Below are 12884 nucleotides of genomic sequence, written 5' to 3' on the forward strand. Positions count from 1 at the left end.
AATGAGCATATGTCCGTTAGACGCTTTGGGGTTGATCGGGCCAATCACATCCATTCCCCACATTGAAAAAGGCCATGGCGCCGTAGTCTCGGATGACGGAGATGGTTTCGAATGAGTGGAACGGGAGGTTTTCATCGTCCCCAATGCTGATGTAGGGCACCGCCGTCTCCTTGTAGATGGCGTAATCCTCCTCTCCTTTCACCGTGATGAGCTTCTCTTCGACGATGAACTTTAGCCGTTGGTGCAGAGAAGAGGGGACGGCGCCGGCCGAGTGGATCCAAGGCCTCCCGAGCAACAGGCTGAACGCGTTCGGGATGTCGAGCACCTGGAACGTGATGCTGAACGAGCACGGGCCAACGTCTATAAGGAGGTCGATCTCCCCGTTCACCTCCCTGCGAGAGCCATCGAAGGCTCGGACCGCCGTCTTGCTTGGGCGGACTCGGTTAAGATCCACGTTCATCTGTTTGAGGGTGGTCACCGGGCAGACATTGAGGGCGGACCCGTTGTCAATCATGACCCGGCCGATGATGTAATTGTTGCACTTGCAGACGATGTGCAACGCCCGTGAATGTGACCAACCCTCGGACGGGAGCTCGTCGTCCGAGAACGAGATAGTGTTGGAGAAGATGGACCCAATCGTCTCCTCTATCCTGTTAGGGGGCGTTTCCTTCAGCACGTGTGCTGCGATCAGTACCCGGAGAAGGGCCTCTCGGTGAGGTTCCGAACCGAGGAGGAGGGCAAGCAATGAGATGTGGGCCGGGGATTTGGCCATTTGTTCGACCACCTTGTATTCGCTCGCCTTCACGATCTTCATGAAAGCTTCGGCTTCCTCCTCGGTCACCTCCTTGGACAGGAAAGGTGACCTTTCGGGCGTCGCCCCGTCTTGAACAACGGGCGCTTTCCCTTTGTCTTTGGCCGTCGGGTTCTCATATACCCGTCCCGAGCGTGTCAACCCCATGACACTGAATTGCTGTTCAACGCTCCCGATGCTTCCTTCGTAGGTCCAGGGGACCTTGCTGTCCGAATACGGCTTCCGAGCGGGGACGTCAACGACGAACGGGGCCGGGGAGGCCCCGTGCCCCGTGAACCCGACCGTGAATTCTTCGGGAGTGTAGTTGATCACGAAGGGAGGGGGATTCTCCTGCGCTTTTTCGTCTTTCTCCGGGACGCATTTAGAGATCATGTTGATGGATGGCCCCGAGCTCGGCCTATGGTCCGGGAGGGGGTTGGCCTGCACATTTGGAGGTCTGACAGCGTTGAAAGTGAGTCGGTTGCTGTCGATCCTCTTCTGAATTTCGTCCCTCAGCCTCCAACAATTGTCGAGAGTGTGCCCCGGCGCACCCTGATGATATTCGCAGCGCTTGGATTGATCCTGGATGGAGGGGTCGAAGTTCGGGCCCGAGGATATTGGCTGAATCTGATCCCCCGCCAAGAGTTGCCGATATATGTGAGAGAGAGGAGCGGGTAGAGGTGTGTACTGTCTGCGCGGTCGATGTTGTGAGGTGCCGACCTGTGGACCCTGTGAGGTGGGGTTCTGTTGTGCCGGCGGAGGGGCTCTCGACACCGGCGGCCTGGGTTGAGGGGACTGAGCTGACGCGGGCGCGTAGGGGTCGTATGATTGCGAGGTCGCTGTTGGCGGGACCGGCGGAGCAGAATAATAGATCGGCTGAGGTTGGTGCTGTGGAGGTGGAGGGAAACAGGAGCCTGTGCGATCGTGACCGGAGGAACTGTCGGTGGTGGCACAATATAGATTGGAGGATGCATTGACACGGTTAGCGGTGGCAGCGTATGCATAGTCGAGTCCGTGGATAAGAAAGCTACTGGTGGCAACGGAACTGCTGTTGGAGCAGGTGGTGGCGGTAAAGGATCATTGATTGGATGGACCGTTGGTGCAAACGCCATTGTTGAGAAAGATGTGTCTTCAGCCTCCGAAACAAAGGTTGGAGTGACCATTGGATTTGGATCGACAATTGGTCTGTGCTCCAGAGGCTGAGTAAAGCTCGATGAAGCCTGATTCTGATTCCTGAGCATGGCCATGAGCTCCGTCATGTTGGTGGCCATGTTGGCCGCCAAGTGGTTCACCATTCCTTCTAACGCGGTAAAACGTGCGGACTCCACAAGGTTGGACACCGTCTGTGCTGTTGGTGGAGGATGTCCGATAGGGATGCCTGAATGTGCTGTAGATACGTCCGCGGGCATTGGAGGTGATATAACTTGCGTCAGTGGTGTTTGAGAATGTGTCGGCGTTGGTGGAGTATCATGTTCGTGAATGGCGGGTTGTTGGTCTTCTGCCATCTTTACTCGTGCACGAGTCGGATATCGATGGGACGCCAGTTGTTAGCACCTGTATGTATAAGTGTATGAGTGTACTTATTATGCTTTGACTATCTTCAAAATATAAATGACAGTATATGAATGCATGAGGTGCATAAGTTTGAAAATACTAATGCCATTACATCAGTTTGATTCATATTCTATAATTTATAAAGACAGTCTATTTGAAAAGGAAATATAAACATTAAGCCGCCAACTATTATAACCCGTAGCTGAGTGAACGCTGCGCGGGTCCGGTGCGGGGCAAAAGCGTTAACAAACTAAACCTAAGGATGAAAGACCTTGCGCACTTTCGCCCGCGCTCGGTCCAGCATAGCGCTCAAACGCGCTATCTCCCTGTCTTGGTTCGCTATGCATACGCGAATCTGAGCCAACTCGCTCTGAAGCTCTTTGTGATCAGTGAGTTCTGCGCGAATATCCACAAGCTCACAACGGAGTCGATCTCGCTCCTCCCTGATGGAATGCAACTCTGTGCGAATGGCTCCTTGGACTGAGCTCTCCGCGTCTGGAACACCTGCATGCGGTGCATGAGGACTCCGCGGCAAATGTCGCCGACGAACGGGTGTGAGTCCCTGCTAATGGAATTGCGCCACATATGCTACGGTAGCTGAGAAAGCTCGTTCGTCGTCAGTAGGATGCTCCGGGAAGTAGAGCTCCTGAACGGTGCACGTGTTCCATAAACGTTGAACTTCTCTAATCCGCAGAACCCTATCTGGAAGTAAAGTTATAATATCCGTCCACATGAAGCGGTGTGGAGTGCGATCTGCCTCTATAGGAATATCCTGTAAGCCGCCGAGTTGTCTAATGACTCGGGTTGGGAAAACAAGTGTGCTCCCTAAGTGACTGATCAAAGGAAGTCCTATGACTGAAGGACATCCAATGGTCATGGGACCACCGGGATTCCAGCGAGCAGCCCACAAAAACTGTGCCGGGGTGAGTCTCTTGAAGAACTGGATCCAATCGGTGTAGTCGCGATCGGAGGGCCGAAACACCTGAAGTAGGCGAGCGATGAGCGAACGCTCGTCAGTGATGTAGGAAAAGGGATGTGATGAGCAGAACGGCCTGATGTGTGCGAGGAGCCAAATCTGAAGAAGATGCGGAGCTCCTCTCATTCTACCACGTCGAACCTCTCGTACAAAGTCAAGAGACCGAATGGTCTCAGCCAAGACGGCTTCTACATAACTACGGCCTCCTACCACTTGGAGGATGACTTGGGCAAGTGCCCCGTCTATGAGGTTCGACGAGTGGGGGAATAGGATGTCCCGAAGATGAGTAAGAGGAATCCGTGACAGGCGTCACGCTGATATGATTCTCCCCTGGCATTGAGAGAACGAACATGTATGAAGTCTATGAGCCATGTGGTCCTAACGCTATGCTCCCATCCATGCTGAAGCTCATGACGAATTTCTTCGTCGCGGAGATCTAGGAGGATGGCGAGTCTACTCTGTATCGTGGCAAATTGGTTGGGCACCACGATGTCGCGGGTCGGCATGGGCCGCTGAATGAGTGCCGCGTACTCCTCTATTGTAGGAGCTAGCTCTGACCCCTGAAAACTGAATACGACCCACTGAGTGTCCCAAAAACTAATAGCAGCTCTGAGTAGGGTCCAGTCAATGGGGGAATCAGCGAGTAATGGCAAGTCTCCTATGATGAGCCGGAGGAATGCACGGTCAACTGGGCGGAATGTGTTCCAAAGGCGAGTAATGTTTGCGGATGGCATGATGATGACATCGAGCCTAAGACAGGGATGCGAGCGATCCATCCTTACCTAATGGAGAGATGTTGGTTTAATGTTTATAAACAAACTGATGTAATGTCCTAGGTTGTTTTGAAAACATGCATGTAGTGCAGAAAAGTAAAGTATATTTGTATTTATTACAATGTACATCGCTCATTGTAAAAAAACAACAAAAGGCCCGCCTAAAAGAAAACTAGGGGCCGACTCAAAGACCGGACTTTGGGTCAGTTGACGGCGTGAGGTTATTTTGGTCCAGCATGACGGTCCCTGTTTATGCATGGTTTCACTGTTCTACTGGGAAAACCACTAACTAGGGATGGGGGCTCCCGATTCAAGGGGATCAATTCCTTGAAATCGAGCGAGGATCTTTGGGGGCCAGTTCGGTGGCAGAGCCAACTCGATCTGTTCCCTTACTCGGAGCCTCTGACTAACCTAGCTTCCTAAATTAGTGCCCGTGGGATTTTGGGCATTAGGTACTTAGAATTCCGCTAGGATGATGCAATGCAAGTGCAGAAAAGTAAATGTGCGTAAAATAGATGTGCGGAAGGCGATAAATAAACATGCAAGCAAGCAAATGGATCGAGCCTGAACCCACTAAGTATGTCCCCAGTGGAGTCGCCAAGCTGTACGGACCCGAATGTGGACTCTCGTCGGGGCCCGCATTGCGCGCTTTTGGATCGCGCGGCTTGGGAGTGTCCACCTTCTCGTGGGGACGCGTGAAGGACACGCGTGAGAGAAGGAGTCGCCACTTATCATTTTACGACCCGTAGGTCGAGGGCGAATAAGTTACCCGGGTCTAGGGGTATGGAACACCTAGTTTGTTGTTAAGGCATTGATCTGTGCGGAACCGGAAAATCCGTGTTCGGGGATTCATGTTACGTGCGGGCCTATATCCCGCACGCCCTTTCGGTACTCTGGTTTGCTAGGCTTGCATGTTTTATGATTTACCGCATGAATTAAGCTGCACTCGGCTCGCACGTTTTAACACCAGAGATTCGGTGAATTAAACGATGTCGGTTGAGAAGCCGAGAGAGAAGTAAACCCGTATGTCGGGGAGTTGGTTCACAATCTTGCGTTACAGTTCATCGAACCATGGAGGTTGAATCCCTGCGTGAACCAAAACCGCGAGATCTTGGATTTACTTGTGTCTGGGCAAGCATTAGACCGATTCGATTAATTCGACTCTCGGACCGTTCGCTCACCGACTGGAATTCTTACAGAACAAATGTACAAAATAAGAGTCCTTACAATACTCTCGAAAACAATAAATAAAAATTACAGATGGCCGAATTCCAGTCGACTCACGTTCGGTTATTATTCCGCTCTAACTCACCGTGAGTTTAGGGAAAAGACCGAAGAACTGAAATTCAATGTACGCTCTCACTGAAAAGGGCGTTGGACCCTGTGATCGATGATTAGGGCGTTGGACCCTGTGATCGATTATTAGGGCGTTGAACCCTAATATTATTCGGCCTAGGGATCAGGCTCGACCCGCATAGCAAACAGGTGCGGAAAGATAACACGCAACATGTTAATAACAGACAAGGCGTTTGTTATTGTCGTGTTTACGTGAATTATCAGATTATTAACCCAGGGGTGTTTTTACAAGCAAATGCCATATGTTAAGCAATCAAACACGTGCCAATGTTTTAGCATTCGACTTTGGTTTGAAACTTGAAAAGGAGAGTCAAATCTCATGTGTGGATTGTTTTTACAGTGATTTGGTGTTGTGACACTGAATTACCACTGAATTGATCCAAACTTGTATTTTGACTCTAGATTTGGAACCTAGAGTTCTGCCTAACCATTTTCTAGGATTTGGTTAAGTCGAGTGAAATGATTAGTCCAGTAATTGTATTTTTGATACAGAATACCCAATTAACACCTTAAACTGCGCTAGGATGTCGGCAAATCACAAAATGATGTTCTTGCCCTTGATTTGAAAATTTGTTTTCAGAAAAGGAGAACAACGCAATAAGGATTTGAAGTATGAGGGTTTCAAAAAGGGCATTAACACCGTTTTGTAATTCGTCGACGCGAGTTACGGATTAATGTCCAATTCGTGCAAAGTTGTTTAGATTGAATGAATTAACCATGTGAACGTCTCGATTAACCCGTTCGTGGAATTAATGCTTAAGGTTATTGCCGAATGCATTAATTGTGAAAACGATTCGTGATTCGATGACCAAAACGAATCCATAATGATCAAGGATAATTCGGTTGAATAACCAACAATACCCTTATAACCAAATGGATCCGAATGAGTCCTCAATACACCAGCCCATGCATGTTTGTTTTAAAAAGGGTTTTAAACGATGTTTTAACATGGGAATCATGGAAATATCAAAATTACAATTTCACACAATCCGAGAAATGAATTAGACTCTAAATAAGGAAATCATTCTTGATCCAAAAAAGGCCAAGAAGCCCTCGGCTTCACCTTGTCAAAGATGGCCGAATACTCTCGTGGCTCGATTCAAATCACAAATGATTTCCTTATCTTAGTTTAATCATTTTTCGCATGCTCAAACATCAAACATAATGAATAACACGTTTTTGACAAAGGCCGGTATTACCATGATTTGATTAACTCATTTAAACATGCAAACATTCACAAACATGTTATTTAAGGAATCGATAAAGTAATACCGGCTTCATGCATGCAAGAACAACAAAATAAACTCGGAAACTAACTTGGATCGGGCTAAGGAGACCAATCTTAACTCAAAAAGAGCAACTTAAGTCTCGGCCATCCCATTTAGAGACTTGGCCGTGAGCTTGCTTGCCATTTCCGGGTCGGGATGGTCTTCCAAACGACAATCCAAACCTTTTTCCGACATGCTAGCAAGTTATAAGGTAGTACACATGCATAATATAACACAAAATTGCATAAAAGTTAAATCTTGCAAGTTAAACATGGATAAAACACCATAATACTCCATAGCCATGCAAAAATATGAAAAGCCCTAACTCCTCTAAGTCGAGAATATTTTACCTAGCCTCGGGATATGAGGAAAGAGTCGGGGAAGTGTTTGAGAGTCGGGTGACTCGGTTGAACACTTGAATGAACGTTCGGGGCACGGGAGGACTTGGAATGCACGGCTAGGCGCGCGGTGATGATGTCTGGCGCGCGGGCATGCGCGGGCGTGCGCGAGCGTGCGCGGGCGTGTGGCGTGCGTGGGCGCGCGGACGGCGCTGGCGTGTCACTATTCACCCGTGAGTAACGATTTCACCCGAAATGCACTATTTGACCTGAAACAATAATTTAAAGACTTCAAATGGAAAAACCAACTTCATCAATGAACTCTATGGGTCCAAAATGAGTGGGATATGGAGTTTAGGAAATTTTGAAGTTGGGATGATGAACACCGGCTTCCGACTTAAGAACTTCGTGTTTTGCTCGATGTTTTCTTTTCTATTTTTTGGAGATGGAGCTTGCTGGTTCTTGGCTGCTCTTAGCTATGGAGTTTGAGAGGATTTTTAGAGGGAGAAAGCTAGTGAGAAGTGTGTAAGAGGAGAAGTGATTATCTTAATCACTTTTGGGCAATTTATAGGCAAAACTAATGACACAATTAGTGAAACAAAGCATCATTAGTGGGCATGCTTAGGATGGACGGGTTGCTTAAGGAAATATCTAGCCCTATCCTCTTCCATTTGCATTAATGAAGAAGAGATCAAAGCATTAAATGGCATTGAAGAAGAGTTGGAGTGTTGTCTTCAAACTCTTTGGATATTTTGGCTAAGAATGCAAGTTGGCTTCTTGCATTGAAGAAGAAGAGGAAGCTTCTAGAGCAAAGGGGTGACTCATCTTGGGTAGTCCGTGGGTCCCACGACCGAAGAGGAGAAACCGGGAAAAAGCTCGGGTCTCGATTGATCGCGCATTCGAGGCTCGTGATTCGAACCGAATGTTGAATTATCGATATACGCGAGTGTACGGACCTGAATGTGGACTCTCGTCGAGGCCCGCATGCGCGCTTTTGGATTGCGCGGCTTGGGAGTGTCCACCTTCCCGTGGGATGCGTGACGGACACGCGTGAGAGAAGGAGTCGCCACTTATCATTTTACGACCCGAAGGTCGAGGGCGGATAAGTTACCCGGGGTCTAGGGGTATGGAACACCTAGTTTGTCGTTAAGGCATTGGTCTGTACGGAACCGGAAAATCCGTGTTCGAGGGTTCATGTTACGTGCGGGCCTATATCCCGCACGCCCTTTCGGTACTCTGGTTTGCTAGGCTTGCATTTTTGTTTTATTTACCGCATGAATTAGGGTGCACTCGACTCACACGTTTTGACACTGTAACTTCGATGAATTAAACGATGTCGGTGGAGAAGCTGAGAGAGAAGTAAACCCGTGTGTCGGGGAATTGGTTCACAATCTTACGTTACAGATCATCGAACCATGGAGGTTGAATCCCTGCATGAACTAGAACCGCGAGTTCTTGGATTTACTTGTATCTGGGCAAGCATTAGACCGATTCGATTAATTCGACTCTCGGACCGTTCGCTCATCGATTGGAATTCTTACAGAATAAATGTACAAAATAAAATCCTTACAATGCTCTCGAAAACAATAAATACAAATTTTAAAAGGGTCGAATTCCGGTCGTTTCGCGTTCGGTTATTATTCCACTCTAACTCACCGTGAGTTTAGGGAAAAGACCGAAGAACTAAAATCCAATGGACACTCTCACTGAATAGGGCGTTGGGCCCTGTGATTGTTGATTAGGGCATTGAACCCTGTGTTCGATTATTAGGGCGTTGAACCCTAATATTATTCGGCCTAGGGATCAGGCTCGACCCGCATGGCAAACAGGTGCGGAAAGATAGCATGCAGCAGGTAAATAACAGACAAGGTGTTTGTTATTATCGAGTGTACGTGTTTTAACAAGTTGTTAATTGGGGGTATTTTGGCATGCAAATCCTACCCTAGACAAACAAGCACGTGCCAATGTTTTAGCATTCGGCTTTGTTTTGAGAACTTGACAAAGAGAGTCAAATCTCATGTGTGTGGATTGCTTTTACAGTTGTTCTGTATTGTGACACTGAATTTCCACTGAATTAGCCAAACTCGTGTGAAAGGTTAATCAGCATTTTGCATGTTTTCTGACAGAGATAACCGTTCTAGTTACCCGAGTCTATGTTAGAATGACAGAAACTCATCAGTTAAATAAGAAAAGGCTATGCAGATGAACCTGCACCTGAACAGGTAGCCCGTTCTTATCCCGTACTGTAGTGTTTCTGTCATGCTAACCCTAACGGTGTCGCTGAATTGTGAAAAGACGATTTTGCCCTTTATTTGAAAATTGTTTTCAGAAAAGGGGAAACATCGCAGTGCGGGCCACCTCGGCCTATAGCCGGTGTCGACCAATTCCCTGGATCTTCCAGGGTTGTGCAAGAATCCCAAAAAAGCCAAAGAACCGGTCGATCTACCCGGAAGTGATATAGAAAGATCTTCTGTATCCTGACTTGAGTTACCTAGAATCAGGTAAAAACTCAAGTTGAGACACATAAGCCCTTTTCCGACGTCCATGCTACATCGGACCGCGCGTTTCGGGTTTTGAAATTGATAAGTTTGAAAAGGGCACCAACGTCATTTGACAACTCATCGACGCGAGTTATCAGTTAATGGCCAATTCGTGTAAACTTTATCAGTGTGAAGTGGGTTTAATCATGTGAGCGTCCCGATTAACCCGTTTGTGGAATTAATGCTTAAGGGTTGTGCCGAATGCATTAATTGTGAAAACGATTCGCAACTCGAAGACCAAGGCGATTCCATAAGGATCGAGGATAATTTGGTCCAATGATCGAAACTACCCTCGTAACCGAATGGACCCGAATAAGTCATCGATACCCGAATCCATGCATGCTTTGTTTTGACAAGACATTTTCATGCGATATTGCGACGATAATATAAATTGCAAATTACATGAAAGCCGAGAACGGACTCAAAACGGGAAGAGGAAGCCTCATGCAACCCGTACGAGTTTAAGAGACTATCGATTACTTCTCCTTGGAGATAGCCGAGAGGTCCCATGGCCCGAATGGGATTCCACGAGGTTTCCCCCGTCTTGTTTCGAATCATTTCTCGCATGCTTAAACGACAAACATTATAAATGACACGATTAAACGAAAGTCGGTATTGCCATGATTTGAATAACGCATTCGAACATGGAAACATGCACAAACAAGTTATTTAAGGAATCGATAAAACAATACCGACTTCATGGATGTAAGAAAACACGAGAAAACTCGGGAATCGAACTTGGATCGGGCTAAGAAGGCCATTCTTAACCCGAGGAAAGTAAGCCAAGTCTCGGTTACCTCTTCTTGAGGCACAACCCAAGAGCTCTTTTGCTTATTTCGGGTCGGGAAGGTCTTCCGAGGGTCGATCCAAATGTTTCCCGACATGCTAACATGTTATATGATGACGAGCATGCATAATATAACATGAAAGTGTATAAAAATTAAGTCTTGCAAGTTAAACATGCATAAAATGCCATATTACTCCATAGCCATGCAAATAATGTAAAAAGCCCTAACTCCTCTAAGTCAAGAGTGATTTACCTAGCCTCGGGATACGAAGAAAGAGTCGGGGAAGTGTTCGAGAGTCGGGTGACTTGGTTGAACGCTTGGAAGAGTGCTCGGGTGCAAAGGATGCACGTTCGGCAAAGATGGGCGCGCGGAAGGACGTCAGGCGCGCGGGCAGGCGCACGGGCGCGCGGGGTGCGCGGGGCGCATGGCTAAGCGCGGCTGTGCGGCTACGGGTGTACTGTTCACCCGAGAGCACGTCCTTCACCCAAAATCACCTAAATGACCTGAAATGATGAGCAAATGACTTCAAACCAAAACTCTAAGTTCATAAATGAACTCCTTGGGTCCAAAACATGTGGTCCATGGATTTTGAGAATTTTTGAACTTAAGTCGGGATGATGAACATTGGCTTCCGACTTAATAACTCAAAACTTCCTTCGGGTTTTCTTCGAGTTTTCTCTCTTGGTTTTGAAGTGTTGAAGCTTCCTGGTTTTGGCTATGGAGTTGAGAGCTTTTCTTGAGGGAGAAAGCTTGGAGAGCATGTGCAAGAGGAGAAGTGATTAGGTTAATCACTTTGGGGCTATTTATAGGCAAAGCTAATGGGCAATTAAGCAAAAGCAAGCACACTTAAGCCTCCCATTAGCAAATTTCGGTTTGCCTAATGAGGATGAGGATGAATGTGAGCCAAGTATCCATTATGTGGAAGAGGCAAAAGCATTAATGAGCATTGATGAAGGCTTGAGTGTTGTCTTCAAACTTCTTGGATATTTTCAAACAAGAGTGCAAGTTGGCTTCTTGCATTGAAGAAGAAGAAGCTTCTAGAATAAAGGGTGACTCATCTTGGGTAGCCCGTGGGTCCCACGACAGAAGAGGAGAAACCGGGAAAAAGCTCGGATCTCGATTGATCGCGCATTCGAGGTTCGTGGTTTGCATTGAACGTCGGATTATCGATATACGCGAGGAAACGGGTTTAAAGAGTCCGAGATTGGCATTTTCCGTGAGAAATTGCCAAATGTCTGTATGAGGCTCGGAAGCCGGTTTTGCTCCTTTTAAGCATTCAGAGCGAGGTTACCCAGTTCTGACAGCATATCTTGTATCTGCATCCCACGTCAGTCATTTTGACATAAATTGTCAAATTACGTGGGCACTTGACCCTTAAGCCGGTAAATGCAAATATGGAGCCAGAGATGTCCTAGGAGGCCGAAACTGGATTTCTCAGATTGCTTTCTGAGTTTCTTGGGCGATCCGGAGATCACTGTGATCTCTGTTTGCCGAGATTGGGCCTCTAAGGATATGAAAAGTGCATCTGAGACCCTTAAAGCATTGCTCGAGGGGTCTAGATGAGTTGTGTGATTCGTTCCGACGATTCCACATTGAGTCTTGAGAAGGCTAGCAATGTGTAAGGTAAGCATCCGGCGTCAAGTTACCCCAAAGAGGACCTCCGGATATGGATCTTCACTGAAAATGGCATTTTGTGCTCCTCGGAGGTTACTCGGGAAACCGTGAAGGGTTTTGCTGTCTGTTTTGCCCAATTGCGAATGTCCGCTAGAGTTTTCAGGGCAATGTAGTGTGAGCTTCGTTTGCCGTGATTCCATCAGACCAGTCTTCGGTTACGCTCTTCCGAAGAAGGGTATGCCCGTTTTGTCGCTCGGAAGTCATTCAGGGTGTTTGTATGGCTTCCAAAAGACAATCTGGAATTAACTTTTCTCCGAGAAACCGACATTTTTGGACTTCCACTGAAAAGTTGTCTGTATACAGAAAGTTGTTCTGTATAAAGCAGATGATTTGCAAAATGCCTTTGGGGACACTTTTCATCTGTTTGGCATTGGAGTGGATTTTTGGAGTCCAATATTGGCTATCTTCCGATGATCGAGCGAACTATCGGAAAATAGAACTGTCCGTGTGATATACTGAAAATGCCGGTTTTGGATATTGCTGAGCTCTCTAGTCACTCTATTACCCTTTGGTGACCCCTGGAGTCCTTCTGTCATATGCATGTGTCATTTGCTCGATTTCACCGACTTGAGGATGAATAGTGATTTCTTGCTCCGTCGAGCCGTTTTCTGTATCCCTGCTCAAGTCATAATCTGGACCATTGCTGATATCGTTGTTTGGAAAGGTGAGCCAAAATGGGGTGCTGACAGCGAGGAAACGGGGTTTAAAGAGTCCGAGATTGGCATTTTCCGTGAGAAATTGCCAAATGTCTATATGAGGCTCGGAAGCCGGTTTTGCTCATTTTGGGCATTTAGAGCGAGGTTGCCACTTCTGGAAGCATATCTTGT

The 12884-nt window shown here is 47.3% G+C and overlaps 1 protein-coding gene across 1 annotated transcript; it reads right to left on the reverse strand.

Moving 5' to 3' along the window:
* Window positions 1-1302: 1302 nt before the first annotated feature.
* Window positions 1303-2295, reverse strand: LOC116200456 (extensin-like). The gene has a single exon (XM_031531305.1). It carries the CDS (start codon window positions 2293-2295, stop codon window positions 1303-1305), a length of 993 nt encoding a protein of 330 aa, XP_031387165.1.
* Between the last annotated feature and the right edge of the window lie 10589 nt (window positions 2296-12884).

This window comes from Punica granatum, chromosome 3, assembly GCF_007655135.1.
Source record: "Punica granatum isolate Tunisia-2019 chromosome 3, ASM765513v2, whole genome shotgun sequence".
Classification (NCBI taxonomy): Eukaryota; Viridiplantae; Streptophyta; class Magnoliopsida; order Myrtales; family Lythraceae; genus Punica; species Punica granatum.

Coding starts and splice junctions, on each gene's coding strand:
- LOC116200456 (XM_031531305.1), bottom strand. CDS start 2,295: ATGGCAGAAGACCAACAACCCGCCATTCACGAACATGATACTCCACCA.